An 18858-nucleotide genomic window follows, 5' to 3' on the forward strand; every position below is an offset into this window, starting at 1 on the left:
CAAATGCCGCGAACTCCCAGCCCACAAAATAAAACAAAATTAAATGCCAAGCGGCCGAGAGGTACACCTTTTGATTGCAACACTTGCGTCGCCGTCGGTCTTTTCCACTCACTCGCTTGTTACTTTTGTTACATTAAAGTTTTCATCTTCAACTACTTGTACATTTTCCGTTGGCTTACTGTCGGCGTTTTCAGTTGCATTTTGTCGTTCAATCCACACGCGCGCGTTGTTATTTATCATATTTCTGGTTTAACCATTCAAGCTCATTAGTTAATAGGCTTCGCTTCGTTTAATGCTGAAGTTGTAAAAATTCATTTCGAGTTTTTTGCATGTATGTATAAATTTTGTAAAATTCAATTTTTTGCAGAATTGGTTGTGAATTTTTTCCGTCTAAATAAAAGCAATGTGCTGTCAATTTTTGTAGTCTTATCACCACAATAGCAACAACAACGTTTGCTACAATTTGTTATTTTTGTGTTGATAAAGCAAATAGAGCGGCAGCCGAGAGAGTGAGAACGGTAGGCGGACAACTTTTAATATTCTATTTGTTGACGGCATTTGGTGGGAGTAAGGCCAGAAAACTAATTTTTATTTTTTAAAAACGTGTGTAGCAACGCGATTAAATAAATAAATGTGAATATGCCGAGTGGTAATGTTCAAAGAAGTGAAACACATTTATGTAGACAGTGTTGGCAATAAAAAATCTGTAAAAATAATTGTTCATCACGTCATTGACCTTCCCGACCAAAAACACCAAACAGTTGTTATTTTTTAGTTAACAACCATAAAATCTTGCTAATGGCATGTTGTTGGAAAATGCGACAAAGCGTACACGTGAAAAATGAATTGAAATGCAATATATATATGTGTGTAAAACACGTTTGTTCGGCTGTGAAATTGACCTTTTGTGGACCAAACTATGCACGATTAGTTGATTGGTGGCCGTATTCCAAAAGAAACGAGCGGAAATGCCTTTTAAAATAAAATAGTCATGACAGTCGCTCCAATTTGGCTCGAAGAGAGGCGCAGAGATAATAGTGGAGCCCCTATCCAAGCCAGAACCAAACCAAATAGGTTTTCTCTTTGTTTGTTTTGGGACAACCCTTTTATATATAATTTAGTAAAGGTTCAATCACTTATTCTTTGAAAAGAGACCGTGCGATTGGTGACTCCTTTTAATTACACAGAGGTGTTATTGTTATGCCGGGTAAAAGGTTTTATTTAAACTAAGATTTAGTTTAGCTGCAGGAAGACACTGGCTTGTGGTTTCGCCCACTTTACTTAAATTAAATACAGTTAGTTTATTGCTGCTTATTGAATAGTGAAAATCTCGTTTATGGTTCAGTGTACAATATGAAGGAGGTCGGCTGTTATTTTAATAATTAATTTGCTCAGATGAGGCAATGGTTCCTAAATGTTTTTGGTAAAGGGCTGCTATAGTTACTTAGAGTGCCTCCGGTTAAGTGTAACATGTGAGAAGCGCGGAGGAGAGCTGTCTATTTAATTTAATAATTAAGTCCCCTATTGGCGCATAAAGTGTCTTCGCTTAAATGCTTAGCATGAGAAGAGCGAAGGAGGGTTGTATTTTTATTTCATTTCTAAAAGTAATTTTTATAAATAAGTTTATTAAAAGGAGTTCTTTTAAATGAGATTTAATCAGCTATTGGTATTTAAATATTAGTTTCTTAAGCAATTTTAAGCTGCCTTTTTCGAAACATTAATGATTTTATCTTTCAATTTCATCAATAAATTGCTCTCCTCTCCTCAGTCAGAAAGAGTTTTCCTACTTTTTCCAAATTGTAACAATGAACCAAGAGAGTGTCAAATGCAAGTGTACCATAGCTATACAAGTGTGTATACAATGTATAGTATATATATGCACAGCTGTGTATATCTTTTAAGTAGAATAAAATATCAGATATACCATTCCCAAGCACACCGCAACATGTCGGCGCCAAGGCGCTTGACAAAGATCTCGCAGCACATAAAGGGTGCCTTTTTCAATTAACTATACACTTGAAGTTATTAAAATATTTTATTTCAATGGCTCCACTAAAAAAATGCCAATATTCAGCATCTGAGGCTCATTTGCTAAAAAGAATTCAAATGAAAATTTACAAAACTAAATTCAGAAACTAAGAATTTATTTTCTACTTTTTTTCTTGACAATTAATTACATCTATTATTCTGGTTTTAAAAATTGAAATAGTAAAAGCCTTTCAATTATTCGTTATGGGATACTTGATTGAAAAGAGTCGGTCACTTAAGCGACATCATATCAGATAGTGAAATATATTGTTTAAAGCACCCTTTACGAGTATTTCGTAATTGCAAAGCTCATGCAGCAGCAGTTTTAATTTCACTTTTCATTAGCGCTGCACAACCACCGCAAAGAAATAAAAGGCAGCCAGCCAGCCAGCCAGCTAGTCAGGTAATAAAATCTGTTCAGATATAAGTATGTACGACAACATACATCCACACATACATATATACGATTGCAGATATCTGCAATATGCAACGCCAATGAACGGCGGCATGCAATGAATTTTGAAACATTGCGAGTGCTCATTGGAGCTAATAAACAAAAGCCGAGGCAATTTTACGAAGCAATTTGTTAGGCTGAAGAAAGTTTTAATTATTTTAAGAGGCCCCCGATGCTGTGTTTTTGCAATAATTAAGCATTTATGTTCAGCATTCAATTATGAAATTGCTTTATTTTCATTTCGAAAGTGCACAAACGATCGCAATTTGAATAATTTATAGTAAATGGCTCTAGTAGTATTGCGAAAATTTAAATCGTTGTACTAACAACGAATACTCGAAGTAGTACTTGCAATTATTAACTATTATTATTACTTAAAAAAACAGCATTATTTTCTTCACTACTTATTTCCAGTTATATTACACTTCTTCTAAGTTTTTAATATTATTGAATTTTTGTTAAAAACTTGCATACTAACAGCATTCTATAGATTTTCTGTAGGAGCTGGAATAGCAATAAATTCCTATATCTTAAGCCACTCTTCCACGAATTTTGAAGTACATATATGACATGGTTAGTACATTTTAAAACAAATAGTATTAACAACAATTCAACAGTATTAGTTTAAATAGGCACATTATTATAGAATACCGATTAGAGTTTAGACCGAACCAATCAAATTTGTAAGCTATCCAATTAAACGATTCAAAACCATAAAGATTCTATTCAGTCATGCGAAAATTGTTTGTATAAATATGTTTTGTGTGGTTTTGCTTTCGTTTTCGCTCTAATTTGCGTTTTACTTTCAGTCACGTTGGGCCATGACGTCAGTGAGCGGCGAGGATAACGCCATTGTTGCTGATACGTCATCAATTGCGAAGCAACGCGAACAGGAAACATCAATGACGACGCTTATGTCGGTCAATCAGACGCAGTCCACAACATCCACAACATCCACAACCTCCACAGCATCGACGCCCACGCCACCAACAGTGCTTCCCACACGCATACCACATCCTGCCGTCGCAGAGGTTCCATTCCAGCGTTCGGCGTCGATGCGCGTACGCGGCACAAAAGCCCAGCCATTCCCAATCAACAACAGTTACCTTGTCAGTGGCGTCCACAACAACTTTGGCCCTGCCGGCGGCTTCAGTTCTCGCAGCAAGCTCGCACTGAGCTCAACGTTCGCCTCGCGGCCCAGTGTTTTCAAATTGACGCGTAATCGCAGCTTCAGCAATTTAGGCCACAAAACGTCGGAAACGCAGTCATCGGAGTCGAGGGAGGAGGTGCATGCATTATGCAGCGCCACTCAACACCTAGGCCTGGCAGAGTTAAAGGACTTACAGACAGCAGTTGAACCGGATGTCGAGGAAAATATGGCCGCCAAGTCGCGTAATATGGTAAGCCCTGTCGTTATCGATTTTCAAAACATGCCGCTGACCTAACACAAACACAAAATACACCCCCAAGGAGTCACGTAATGCCGTATGTAGATGCCTTGTAAATGGTTTAGTTTTGCAGAACATACACAAATTATTACGAAACTGTGCACAAGGCGGGCCCTGTACTTACCACTAAGAGTTACCTTTGTTTGGCTTTAAAATTATCAATGGGTTGAAAACGTCATTAACTAAAAGTCCCCTATAATCAAATCCATAGTTTACTCAGCTTAGAACTAAAATAGTGGGTTATGTTTCTTGAATTATGATCTTAGAGTCGTGCTAATCAGGAAGCCTTAAAAAAATGAGTATAGCCCTTTACCCTTTGGGTACAGGCTATAACAATTATTGTTTTCAGTTTTTTGTAGCCGAAGAATATGTATTTTTTGGTGACAAAATATTGTTCTATTTTTAAGTAATTTATACTTTATTTTAAAACGGTTCAATTCATGTACTTTTTTAAAAAGGATCTGGTGCTAAAGAAGGCTTTGAGTGTGGAAATTTACAAAACAAAAAATCAACAAGTTTTTATTGCATTTGCATTCAGAAATTGAAAAAATACATAATTAATTATTTTTTAGAAGTACAATTTCACTTAAAGATTATAAGGAACATATTTATATATATTTCTTTCAAATAATAACAAAATTACCTCTTAAATTCTTGAAATATTCATAAAAAATATTGGTGAGAAGAAAGTCTTTGAATTTCCAGATATTTACATATTCAAATAAATTTGAATAACTCACAAGTAAAGAGTAGAAACATAAATTGTTTAAAAAGCTGTAATTTCTCAGCTGCGAAACCGCATTTGGTACCCGCAGTTGCCCCACCGTTTGAATAAGTTTGGATGGTTTGTTTAATTGTTCATGGAAAACAAAAGGCAGTTTCTATTTATTTTTTATGACTATGAAACACTGAGCGTTTGCATAATGCCAACAGTTTTTTTTTTTTTACCGTTTCCCACAACATACGTACAGATTTACAACAACAGCACCCCCACAGCAGCAGCTGCTTAGCTTCCGTCTTTCACTCGTTCCATTCCACAATGTACCACGATAAAGACAGCTGATGGATGGCGTCGTGGTGGCTCCTTTTAAGGGTGGGCGGCATTCTTGCATGGACGTAGCCAGTAACTCACTTAGGGGGTTCGTGCATTTCATAGGAATCAGTTAAGGTACTTTATTGTATGAAGATGAAGTACTTGCCGCCATTTTATTTGTTTTGCTTGCTTATACATATTTAAAAGATATTGAAAATAAACTAATATTCCTACGGCATCTACCGATGGTTGCTTGGATATCCTAATTTAAAAGTAATGAACATTTTTAAAAAATACTGAGATAATTAGCGCAACAAGGGAAGAGTTTCTATATCTATCTATATTGAATATAGAAAACATAAAACATAAATATTTGTATTGATAGTTTCAAATTTTTATTAAGCCATATACGAGTACATATCGGGAAATTTCAATAATCTTGAATGTAGCTTTTTACATTCTAAATATTTTTTCATAGCAGCACAAAATAAATAAATTAAGAAGTGAGAAGAGAGTAGTGACGTTTTAGTTTGAAGGGCAAGAATATTTGTATTTTGTTCGCATTTTATTGTGGTGCGGGATTCGGGCTTGTAAAATCCCTCTTCGCTACGCCCATGCGGCTTAGGGCAAGGAAATGCAAGTGCGCAGTGCAGCTTTTGCAAATATTGACATCCTCTCCCGTGTTCCGTTCCGTTGTGTCTTGCTGTGCATTTATTTATGTATTTATGATTTTGTGTGCATGTGTGTGTGTGTGTGTGTGTCGCTGCTGTTGTGGCCTCTTCTTTTCTTTTTGGTATCTTCTTTCTTGCTGGCCAAGCGATTGGCTCTTCAGTTGATTTTTCATGCTCGACGCGTCTGCTTCTGCTCCGGGTCGTCGTAATCAGCATTGTTATTGTTTCAAGAAATCGGTGCATTGTGTGTTTTATTTACTTTAAGTGTCGCGTTATTGTCTTCACATGGCAGAAAAGTGGGCCATAATTGGAGCCCCTTTGTGCTCAGCGGCTCTATCTTACTCATAAATGGTAATTACGGGGGGCTGTCTGGTCTAAGCCGTAATTGACGGCCTATTGGCAGTTCGTTGGCCTTTCCGTTTTATGCATAAATCATAGTTATTGATTTTAAATTGCTATTTGTTTATAATTGAACAAACGTGTCCAATTGGCGCAAATGTTGGAATAACTGGGGAAGGCAACATACAAAATGAAAATCAATTCAAGGAAACCATCACTGAAATAACATAACTGCACAGAAAGCGTCAAATTTTTATAAAAAATGTTAGAAAGCAGTTTTTCTAAAAGCCTTGGAGCATAGCTTTTACTGTTAAGTAATTTTTCTAAAAGTAAAACTTATTCTTAGAAATATTGAGGTATATTGCCAGCGACCCTGAAAAGTAGGCAATTTGTCAAATGGCTGCGACAAACGGTATCTGGCTATAATAGTCAACACTGACTACTAACTTGGCCAACAGCCAACTTGGCCATTTCGGCCATTTGGCGACGTGCATTTGCAGCGCCAAAATGCATTCTTTTTACACACCTGACTACTGAATAATTTTCGCATAATATTGTATTGATTTTTGTTCTTGGTCATCAAAGCAGCGCATTATGCACATTGTGGCTCAAATGATGAGCTTGGCTTGCTTTATAGACAGGTAGCTGCGAGGGCGGTTGAAGAAGTCTCTATTAAACATGAAAAAAACTTGTTTTCACATTCATTCTCTTTGTTTCTTGAGCATATTTTCTTTATACAAGTATTATTATAATTAATATTTTTTAAAGAGGAAACCCTTCACATGCCTGTTTTTTCTTAAGCCCACTTAACCCATAATTTGTACTAATTGTGTCCCCTTCCTTATGATGAAAAGGGCATCCAGCTTCCAATGTAAAACTTTGCCACGATTATTAACAACCGACTACAAAGTCTTCGTCTTTTTCGAGGCCGTATTTCCTGTAGAAAACCACTATTTGCTCTGCAACTTCCAAAATGTACGCGGAATAATTTTATAATTTTGTAAAAAGTATAGTTGAAGATCAGTTTTGTGGATTTAGTGAGCCACCCTCGCTGTTAGTTGCAATCTATTGTTAGACGTGCTCGACCAGCGTTGACTTAAAATTGTTATTAAGCACAATTGAGTTGGTAGGTCGGGGCTTGAGTTTGTTTCAAGTGCGTAACGTGCCAAGAGGTTGCTTGTTAGCTGCCACAACAATAACAACAGCAACAACAACAATCACACACACATGCTCGTACATATATTAGCCTAGTTGGCAGACACTTCAGGTAGTCTCGGTATTCTATTCTATTTGTCCGACTGGCCTCTGGCGACGCATTCGTGCGTAAAGCTCGTTGTATGGTAAAATTTCTAGAAACATTATTAACCATTTCCCAGTACTTGAACAATTAAGTAGAGTAAGAAACCCATTAACGATTATGAAATATGACGAACGTGCTGTACGCGAAGCCACTAGGGCTTTTGCCAGACTTTGTGGTAACCTGATTTCTGTCTACAGCGCTTTTCTCATTTTGCTTTGCTTTTTTTTAGCTTTTAGCTTTACATGAATTTTTGTCAGCAGCAGAATGAAGGAGAAAGGGGCGAGGGAGAAGGGAGAAGGGAGGGGTCAACGACTTACTGGCCTATGCTGTGGGGCAGTCATTCCAAATCAATTCACATTTGGAGCAGAAGTTGACAGTAAATAGCAGCTGGTTGAACGATGTGCATACGAGTATGGGTTGGGTTAGGCTAGAGGGGTTGTCGAACCTACTAGGGTCATTGTTTTGCTCTAATTGTGATACAAAATGGATATTCTATGATAGGAGCTGAAACAGGAAGAAAGCTAGCGTTTCTGCTAAATCCAAAATATTTAGTACATTAACAACCTTACTATAAAATGGAACATACAAGTACTTGTAGATCAAAATGTTGCAATTAAATCTTGACGTGGCGAACCACTCAGATCTTCTCCAAATTTATTGCCATCGGAGCTAGCTTCCATTCTAAGAAACCTGTTGCCTACTGTAATTCCTTCCTAAAAGAGGCGCGTTTCTTTGATTGGTTTTTCTATCCGCAGTCCTCGAAATATACTTCACTAAAAAGCTAACTAATTATTTATGAGTTCTTCATTAGCTTGAAAGCAATACGTATGGAAAAGAAATCACAAGCTTTAGACAGAATCTTCAGACAGGGATCAAGGTATTTTGTTAAACGAGCTTCTGGTTTGCAAGACCTTTTTCCCACTTTAAGATTACTTTTCATTCATAAAGTTTAGTAAATATTATTAGAAATGCTTGGGATTTCTGAAAGTAAAAGAAAGAAAACTTTTCCTATTGTGATAGAAAACCTAACCATCAATAGACCGAATAGTAAAATACAGGCTCTGTTAAGCTATGGGGTTCAGAAAACAAAAATAATAAACAGTCTGGAAATTAAATCTTGCCTGTTGCAATTGGTTGGAAGATACGGCCTATATCCTTTTTCTGGAGATTGGCAAGGACTCTGTAAATTTGACTTTCAGTATTAGTTGAAATTGAAACTCTTTTTTTTAAACTCTTCAATCTAATTTGCACATAAGCCTTCATAGTCATTAAGGCACTCAGTAGTGTGGCAGTCAGTCAGAAAGCATGGATGGAAATGGTGCAGGGCTAGCGGAAAACTACATAAATACCCCCTTCGCTACTAATGAGCGGTTAATTGACCACAAAAATGCTAACAGACAGACGGACGAGCGACTAACTACATATATAGTAAGTAACCAGCAATGAAAGTACCGATTGCCGCTGTTCAAAATGTTTTGTAAAATGTAAAGCAACAAATTGGTTTTGGGGCGTTGCGGTGAACTTCCCAGCCCCGCTGATACCCTCCTCCCTTACTGGAAGCTTCACATGACAGCGCCGTGCATTTCACGCCATGTTTTGCAAATTTTCAAGCCATGCACGACTGAGCAACGCAACATGCGAAGGCAAGAAATTAGAAAATAGCCACAGCCACAGCCACAGCTAAAGCCAAATTGAGAGATTTGCTCAAAAGCCAAGACTGCCAAGACAGCCAAGACAAGAGGTAGATAGACGGTCAGATGGGCAGCGGCTGCTACGGGGAAAGCATTCAGCATTCAGTTTCACGCGCACGCAGTGCGTCTTAAAAGATTGCTGGGACTAATCGGCTGAGTTTTCTAACCCGCAGTCATTGAATTTGAACGGCGACTGTAACAGCAAGGAGGTGGCAACGGGCAATGGTAACGCTGTCAAGACCCCGAAAACACCGAAGACACCGTTGAGATCGGGGACGCCGGGAAGTAGCATACCACATAGTTGCGTGCGACAGGCGCATTGCGGCAAGCATCAGGCGACCACGCCCACAACGAAACTCTCCACGGTGCCCGAAACGAGAATCTCGCCTAAGACGCCGCCAGTAACGCCCGATTCGCCAAGTACCTATCTGGATGATGATCTAGACTCGATGTATTCGTTTGCGACCACAACTTCGGGCCGTTCGACCATGTCGTGTGAGCATCCCTATGTGGCCAGGTGAGTAGTTGTCCATGGATGTCCTCAACAATCCAGATATTATTGGGCCAGAGCATATTGTGACTTGGTTTCCTTTTTGTTTGCAGGAATGGCACCACGTTCAGTGGCCGTAAAATGAAGTACGTGGTGCACTGCTCGAATTATGCCGGACAGGTGGGGGCGGACTATCTGACGCCTACGCAACGGGCGCAGCGACAGATCAGACGACTGAAGGAGCTGCTGTGCATAGCGCGCCAGGACTTGGAGCAAAAGGATACGGAGATTTTGCGTCTAACCCGCGAGGTTGTGGAGCTGCGTCTGTTCAAGGCGTCGCTCAGTTCGCCGGAGGAACGTTCCGCCTCCTCGGATGCGGTCACGGTGCGCGAAGCGGAGCTGAAAACATCGCAGGATGTTTCCCCCATCGTCGACATGGTGGACGAGGTCAATGCCAAGTGCAGTCCAAGACATTTGGTTCGTCAGCAGCACCAGCAACAGCAGCAGCAGCAACTGCAGATGTCAGCGGAGATGCAAAGCTCGTACGCCGATTCGGGACACTTTGAGGATCTGACGACCTCTTCGGTGCACTCGAAGGACTCGCAGACGCAGCACGATGCCGATGCTTGCGCCAGCGCCACGCCAGACGCGGCCGACGGCGGCGAGACTGGCGCCAACAGCCTGGAGAACTACGAACTGCAGCGCCAGGAGCTAATACGCATGTACGAGCAGCGCATCGAGGAACTGATTCGCACCCAGGACAGTGCTGCCAGCGACTTGAAGCGATCGCACAACGACAAGGTTGAGGCACTGCTGCAAAAACTGGCCGAATGCAACACTCGATACGCGGACATTGTGCCGGACTACGAACATGCCAAGGAACGCATACGGGAGCTGGAAAAACAGCTCGAGGACCTGCAGCGTCGACTCGTTGAGCACGAGGAGAAACAGAACAAGATGTACTTGCACATGTATCAGCAGGGACAGGAGGCGGAGCGGCTAACACGCGCCGACCAGGTACAGTTGCCAGCAGAGCTGTGCGCGTGATTGTGCATGTTCTTCACGCATGTTATGTCACGCGCGCAGCTCTGGCTTCCCCACATGCCATTCTGAGTGTTTCATTTCACAATGTTTCGCATAACAGGCGCTCGAACTGGCCCATCGCCAGCCGGACAGCAAAGTCTCCATTACCGAGCTGCTGCATCAGCTGCAGAGCACCCAGGATGAGTTGGAGAACATACGTGTAAGATTCTTCAATATATTTCTCATATTGTTTTCGATTTTGTTTTGTGTGCTGCATTTTGTTGCATCGTGAGGCGCCCAATACAACGACACAAAAACACTCACACATATACATATATACATGCATATATATATATATAGATATTGATAATTCATAGAGACACATTTGTTTTACGTGGGCTTTCGCAGTATACACTCTTTCTCGCTCTCTTTGTGCGCGACATTTCAATAGGGCGCCTTTGCCGGTCTGGAAAAGCTGCAATTAATTGAAATGCGCGCCACAGAGTTATCATTTTAAGTTTCTAAGTGTCTCTGCATAAATAATTTTACAACAACAACAACAATAATTACTTGAGCAAATTAAAATTCACGTTTAATTTGAAATGCATACAATCGTTTTGTGTTTGATTTGTTCGTTTCATTCCATTTCATTTCGTTGCGTTGCGTTTCATTCGTAGTTTTAAGTAGAAAAGTACAGTCACGTAGAGGAGTGCATGGTTACCAAGTACCGTTAATTTCAAGCATGCCAACTTTTTTGTTATTATTTCGCGTTAACTAATCGTGTTTTATCAGCATGTTAAATACTAATCAATAATGTTTTTCATATCGTAGTAATTTTCTAGAAGTGCCTCAACAATCACATGCTGCAGTAAAATTATGATTAATACTACTATTATTATATGATTATTTTTTGGCAATCCTTCAACGAATATTCTCTGTATTCTTTTGTGGTATAACAAACAATCAAACAACGTATTTTTGTAGGCAGCAGAGTGTAGAATGAGAGAGTGCGGCAGTAATCATGCCCTCCTTACTGCAAAGGAGGCGATTTCTTTGTGGGTACTTGGCGCGCGTAAGGTTTGTAATATCCGTAAAATTATACCCAAAAAAAACTAAAATAAAAATATTTTTATTACTGAATTTTTTCTCTAACAAAATTTGAAATATTTTCGGTTTTTCGGTTAATTTAATATTATTTTTGGTTCTTAAACATTGGCTGTTGAACCTTTGGTTTCTCATGCTCCCAAACCCAACCCAAACATCTCACCAACATTTGCGCTGTCATTTCATCATGGACTTGAAAGTGGTTGTGGTGGTCGTTTTTTCCAGAGTTTATTTATCAAGACTATTTTCAAATCAAAAGCTACATATACTTCATTTTTTTTGTGATCACATCTTGTTGTTTTGTCAACCGAGTGCTTCAAGGTATGTTTACATTTACATTTACCTGAACTCTTCAAGTAAAATTTGTATACTAGTAGTCCTACATACATATATAATCGAGTAACCAACAAATATACACCAAAACATGAAGGCTATAGACCTTAGTTAACCATCGGTCTGCTCGGGCACCCAAACACATGTAAAGCTAAATACATACCTTTAACATATATATGTATATAGTATACGTAGCATGTGTTCATATCGATATTTTTCCAACTACCTCCATATACATAAGATCCGTTCAAGTAAAACATTCCCCTTTATACTCAATGTTACATTATCGTACATATTATACATTACTAAATGTTCATATGGCATAGCACCAATGGTTCAAACATATTTATATAACTACTTATAATTCATTTATATTTTCTATAAGAGAACCCCCAACTAACCCCAACTAAATAATAATTTCTCTCTATATGCTGAGTTCTAATCTCAAACTATTTGCATTTGCACTTTCTTTTTCCACATCCACACTAATCCCACAATACTGCTAAAAAATACTTAACGCTCCATAGACCATCTATCGTCGTTTACTGGAGGCCCAGAAGAATCGCACCCATGTTGATCCGGAAGTGACGCTGCAGTTCCTTAAGAGCGCCGTCTACTATTTCCTAACGGACAAGGAGAACTCGCAGGGTCATCTGCAGGCCATTGAGAGCATTTTGGAGTTCACAGAGGCCGAGAAGCTGAAGATCAGTCAGGCGCGATCGCCAAAATAAGTGGTTTTAATTAAGCATAAGTTATATAAACTATATAAATACGATTACAGCGAGTTGCACGATTCGGTTTTAGTTTTGCTAAATTCATTGTTTTGTGTTCTCCTGCATTGACGAATTTCTTTACAATTTTATTTTAAAGTTCTTAAAATAAAGTTGGTGAATTAAGGCGCGATTTCGTTTTCGATTTCGATGACAAAAAAAAAAAAAAACGTGTAAAAAAACCGCATAAGTTATTTAGTTATACGCTTGTGTATGTTTTGGTCAACAAATTGCATACGTCCACTATAAATATTAACAAAAATGAGAAATGAAAAGGAAAAAACAACAGGAAAATTATATATTTTTATTTGCCAGTTGTGTATGTTTGTAAGAATATCGAAATGGACATAACTTTGGTCGTGATTCAAGTGTAATTTTAATAGCAAATAAATAAAAATGTACGTAGTGAAGAAGAGTCTTTGTTTTCAACGGTGAAGCGGAAATAAATCTTTGCTTTAAAATTGGGATGGGCCTGAAAAAATCGTGGTTTTCTTGTATATATTATGAAGGGCTTAATATGAATTCGTTAAATGTTTCCCTTGCTCACTGATAAAGAAAACTGATCACTAGTATGTGGTTTAAGACTATTTGTTTTCATTGAAAGAAGCGGCTACTTAAATATTTCTTAATGTGCTGCCACAATATTGGAATCTAAAACACCTTTCTTTAGTTTACGTTCAATGATTAACTTAACTGAAAAGCCGACAAACTCGATTATGTATTTGTTTTATGTTTTATGTTTAGTACAAATTTGAATAATGACTCTAGACTTCTGAGCTTGCTTGCTATTTGAGCTTTTAAACTTGTTTAAATTATGTTCATGCTAAGTATTTCTGCATGGCGAAAGACGTTAGAGACGATTTAAAATAACCAAGCGGGTTGGCAGCGCGATATTTTGTTTTCTTATCGTTGCCATGCTGGCTGTTATACAACTCGCTGCCATGTATTGTGCGTTGTATTCGATATTGTACGATGCACTGCATATATCGGATTCGTAATGTCATCGTCATCAAGTAGACATCATCAGTTTTCTTGTGGTTTTGTTTGCTGCGCGACGTGAGTGTTTGTCGTGTTTCTGTGCGCAAGTGTAGTGTGTGTAAAGTGTATAAAGAAAGTGTGCAGTGAGTAATTAAAACATGCAATAACAAATTTGATCATTTTGCCGCTCAAAGGAAATACATCAACATCCATGCAGTCCATACCCACAAATAATTAAAAAAATACGCCCATTCTAACATTTGTACGCATCCATTTGTCCTCCCTACGTACACATTGTTAGTAGGAAAGTGCAGCAGCAGGCGCGGTCGCGGCAATGCTCGTAATGAATAAATAGCACATAATATGTGTAAATAAACCGGGTCGCCCACATAGGCTAAAAAAGCAACAACAAATAAAAACCACACACACACACACATTAGCAAAAAAAGCAAAGTGAAGAGATATGAGAACGTGTTCAGTTTTTAGCTTTGATTTTGAGGCGGCGCTGGTCGCTTTTATTGTTGTTGTTATTGTCAATTAAAATATTTGCGCCAACAGCGATAATCCTGTGCCCTCTACAGAATATATTCTGTGTGCGCTTCACAGGAATTCCAACCACAGAGAGACGCTTGGGTAAGCTGCATATCCTATTTTAACTTCTTAGCCGCCTTTCAACTTGCCGAAAAATTGTAGGGGCCATACATACATACAATCACACAAACATTGATACAAACATACATACATATGCACATATAGTATGTGTGTAGAAATAGCGGCGCTTACTTGAACTTGATTCTTATTGGGGATTTGACGTGTTGCGGCAACTGCAGCGTCCGGCTTTCGTTTTGCGCTTTGCGGCTTCAGCGTCAATTAAACCGGTTCTTCTATAAATCTTTTGGAGACGTTCCGACGCTGCTGCTGCAGCATCTTCTTCTCTATATAATACTTACACTTATGTACATACATACATATATGTAATTACATACACAGTCAGGTGAAGAATAATAAGGACGGCCTTTTATAATAACTGAATATTCGCAGGAAACTCGAAGCTATAGTATGCACATACATACATATGTTAAATTGATTAGCTTTAGTATGCCCAAAAGCTTAATAGGAATAATAATGTTATGCGGGTGTTTGAGAGTAGATGTGTTGATATCCCTTTGCATAAACGTACAGATCGAATCACCAAACATCTTCTAAAGTCTAAAAAGGAACATGTATCTTTGTTTAAAAAAAATTAAGTTTCGAAAATTTTCTTTCTTTAAACAAGTTGTTCTTTTATTTAATTAGTATTAGGTATTTAGACATTATAAATATATTATTTAAAATTATTTAAAGAGCTTTCTTTAATATAGAAATGTTTTCCGAGTAAAAAATCATATTTATTTCTTAAAGCCTAATTAAAATTTTGCGAAATTGGACTAAGGTACACTTTAATGGGCTCCATTTGTTACCTGAGAATCATTGTTTGGTGTCTATTTAGTGTGGTTCAGTTTATTTTTTGTAGCACTCATTGAAATGGAAAGATATCGTTTTTTAGCCTCTGTGGAGATAGATAGATAAAAAAAATTAAGTTTCGAAAATTTTCTTTCTTTAAACAAGTTGTTCTTTTATTTGATTAGTATTAGGTATTTAGAAATTATAAATATATCATTTAAAATTATTTAAAGAGCTTTCTTTAATATAGAAATGTTTTCCGAGTAAAAAATCATATTTATTTCTTAAAGCCTAATTAAAATTTTGCGAAATTGGACTAAGGTACACTTTAATGAGCTCCATTTGTTACCTGAGAATCATTGTTTGGTGTCTATTTAGTGTGGTTCAGTTTATTTTTTGTAGCACTCATTGAAATGGAAAGATATCGTTTTTTAGCCTCTGTGGTAGATACCTATTCTTTCTCACAAATTTTAATGCATTCCAGTCCTTTTCGGGACGTATAGAATACATTAAAAGCATATAAATATCTGAATACCTAAAGCCAGCACTATTCACTTCACAGTATGATAATCATAACGTTCAGCTGATAATGTTGATTTACTGCCTTGACATTCCAGCAATGAAGGTAATGGACTTCAACTTGTTTAATGCAAGTGTCCCTATTATTTTTCGCATGATCGTACGTACTCGTACAAATATGCAGTGCTGTTGCTATTGTTGTTGTTGCAATTTTGTCTTTTATCTTTAGTTCCCATTTACTGACGACGGTAGTGGCCAATGCGCTTTTTATCACTCTGCTGACGTCGCACAGTGGAACGAAATGCATTGCCACTGTCACGCCTGGCGTGCCAACGCCACGTACTTAAACACAAGCGGCCGCGTACTTGACCGACCAAACGACCAAACGACCGAACGACCGACCCTGGCAGTTGCAGTCAGGGTCAGTGATTGCATTGCACTTCATTGCTGCTAATTTGCTGAAAACCCACAACATTATGGCGCCCAGCGCCCGCACTTCTGTCCACTGCCTATATGGCTATACGGCTGTCTCAATCGTATCAGTGCTGTCAGTTCTTGACTGTCAGAAAAGGAATGAAAACAAGCTAGAAAAAGCTAAAGAAATATAATGAATTGTACAAAAAAAATAATATTGTACAAAATAAAATTGCTTGAACAAATGGATTTCGTTTCTAGATAACATAACATTTTTTTCTATTTTACTTTATTTTTATTAAATTGTCTGGCTTCCATGTTTTCTCATCTTTTATTACGTTTTCTTTTAATTTCAAATAAAATTGCACCAACAAATGGGCTTCGTTTCTAGATAACATAGCATTTTTTCTATTTTTTATTTTACTTTATATTATTTTTATTAAATTGTCTGGCTTTCATGTTTTCTTCTCCTATTTAGCTCCAAATACAATTCACAGTAATAATCTTTCACTTTTCTGTTCAAATTCTATGCTTGTCTGATCCATATTCGATGTGTAACTTACAATAACTTACAAAAAACGCTACGAATTTCGCCAGCCATATTAGAACCTCCAGAAATGGCGGAAAAATAGCTAAATTGTCAGCACTGTACAGCAGTTGCTGTCGTTGTTGTAAAGCAAATGAAGCTGTAAAAGTTGGCCGGGCAATAAAAAGAAACAGTCTTCCTTGCCCAAATAACCCACCAGCAAGTCAGCCAGCTAGCCAGCCAGTCAGCCAACCACTTTTAATATGCAGAGATCGCAGTGCAGATGTACTCTCTAGTAATGGCCAAAGTTGTCGACTGCCAGAGAAAGCTATCAACGCGCAATTCCCCTAAGCAACACTAAGCCAAACAGCTCACTCTCACATACACACCCATACCCGACCCATACCCGATACACACGCGTATATATGGAAGTATGTATCTACAGCTAATGCTGATGATGATGCTGGGTAGATTTCCCCATAGTGGGCTTGTTTCGGTCTCGACACAGGATCGAGCTATTATCAAAGAATTCACTCAACACGAAACAGTGTTGAAAGCCAACAATTTGCTTCGCTGAGATTTTTCAATATACTAAGTGAATTAGTTGCGGCTAAATGCCAAATAGCTCTTGTTCAGAATGTATTTTATTATATAGTTGTCCACTCCACCACTCCAGTGGCAGTCGATACCATCTTTGAGCCTCAATTAGGCCCATTTGGAGCACTAGTGCATATAGAAGGAAACCCATGTTCAAATTTCCGCTTACTCATCAATCAGTCAGTCGAAACAGACTGTTTTTTATATTTATAAAGCTGCAAAAAAATCATAAAGTTCAGTCCAGTGGATTGCACGTATATGACGACAGACAGACATAAATTTTATACGATATGATTGAATCACTTGTTAGTTTTTTCGGTAAGAGAAGACCTGTGTCTTTTATATAGTTTTTATTGCAAAAAAATTATTGTGATTAAATAATATGTACGTACATTTGCTGCTTTTAAGTGCGCTGTATAAGAAGTGCGGAAAAGTATTGTGTTTTTAGTTTAATTGCTAAAATAAATTTCTTATATTAAATATGATTCGCATGTGTATCGCAAAGAAGGAAACTACAAAACATTTTCCTTCCGCTTCTATTAAGGATATAATTGCTTGTCTTTAAGAAAAGTAAAAACTGTAAAGAAAACGTTGGAAAACATTCGGGAGAAACTTGAGTTCAATACGAACAATAAAATTATTGGGAAATTGATAAGAATTTGGGGATAGAAATGCATTAATCTCAAGTCTGGTTAAACCTCAATATGACCCTAAGGTCATGCCTTATCATATAAGTGACCCCAATTCTCTTTTCATATTAGTAATTGAAATTATAATATTTATAATTAAATAATTGTAGAAGCGTTAAATTAAATTAAGTTACAATAATTGTTTTCAAATGAGGATCCATTCTTTGATTGGTTGCTTAAAACATGCAAATTTTAACTATATTCCTACACTATGTATTGGAAGGGTGAAAGAGCAGAGAGACGCGCCAGTTTCTGCTTTTACACGGTTTTGATTTAACGCGGTTTGAAAATGAAAAATGTTATATTGTATGCTTACACCCCATTATTCAATTTAGCACGATTTAAAATAACATTTGTATGCTCAAGGTATTTTTTGTACACGGTTTTTTTACACGACTTTTTCTGGAACCAATCTAGCGTGTAAAAAAAGAATTAGGTCTACTTAACCTGTTCGTATAGCTGTCATAGAAAGCATCACCTTAGTGTGTGTGAAGATATCGTAAACAAATAAGCTATTTATAGTTTTTGTTTTTAAATAATATTTTTCATAATCTGCAGTGCCTTTAAATTACTTTTAGTAGAAAGAATTTGTTGAGATGCTGTAAACATTTTTGAAGAGCATTTGAACGCTTCGGTGTTGCCAAGTTGCCACATTTGCCCAGTTGTTGTTGTTGTTGCTTTGTAAGTTTACTCTTTCTGCGGCCTGCTGTTGTTGCACTTGTTTGTGCCACTCACGGCCACCAGTGTCTGCCTCATCGAATTCATTTTAATGTATGATGTGTGTGTGTTTGATTGACTCTGGCAACTGCAGTATTGCTGGGCACTTGGCCCTATCGCATCTTTTGTGGCGCTGAACATAAAACGTTAATGACTTTTAAACGATTGCCAGCATACTCGTCGGTAGTGGAGGAGAGGTCTCCTGCCATAATACGCACAGAGTTGTTGCCTTGGCATCGCTATGGCCAGCTCCTCCTCCCCCCACCTACAGTTGACTTGGCTACAATTACA

General features: G+C 37.9%; 2 protein-coding genes across 7 annotated transcripts in view; both read left to right on the forward strand.

The window, feature by feature from the left end:
* Nucleotides 1-206: 206 nt before the first annotated feature.
* LOC115631051 (protein Hook homolog 1) lies at nucleotides 207-12965 on the forward strand. Of its 3 annotated transcripts, XM_030527683.1 has the most exons (7): nucleotides 207-331; nucleotides 3292-3882; nucleotides 9138-9481; nucleotides 9568-10471; nucleotides 10599-10697; nucleotides 11462-11554; nucleotides 12442-12965. In XM_030527683.1, exons 2-7 carry the CDS (start codon nucleotides 3304-3306, stop codon nucleotides 12643-12645), a joined length of 2223 nt encoding a protein of 740 aa, XP_030383543.1. In that variant the 5' UTR covers nucleotides 207-331; nucleotides 3292-3303; the 3' UTR covers nucleotides 12646-12965. The 3 variants fall into 3 exon arrangements, with proteins under 3 accessions (XP_030383543.1, XP_030383544.1, XP_030383545.1); XM_030527684.1 differs by lacking the exon at nucleotides 11462-11554; XM_030527685.1 differs by lacking the exons at nucleotides 207-331; nucleotides 3292-3882 and adding an exon at nucleotides 5854-5985.
* A 797-nt stretch (nucleotides 12966-13762) lies between these two features.
* Nucleotides 13763-18858, forward strand: part of LOC115631009 (polypeptide N-acetylgalactosaminyltransferase 5) — a 33623-nt gene continuing 28527 nt past the window's right edge. For all 4 annotated transcript variants that reach the window (XM_030527612.1, XM_030527613.1, XM_030527614.1 and 1 more), the window contains exon 1: nucleotides 13763-14295. The gene's annotated coding sequence lies outside the window, so the exon portion shown is untranslated. The remainder of the gene's footprint in view (nucleotides 14296-18858) is intronic.

Source organism: Scaptodrosophila lebanonensis, unplaced genomic scaffold, assembly GCF_003285725.1.
Source record: "Scaptodrosophila lebanonensis strain 11010-0011.00,11010-0021.00 unplaced genomic scaffold, SlebRS2 tig00001412-arrow-pilon, whole genome shotgun sequence".
Taxonomy (NCBI): Eukaryota; Metazoa; Arthropoda; class Insecta; order Diptera; family Drosophilidae; genus Scaptodrosophila; species Scaptodrosophila lebanonensis.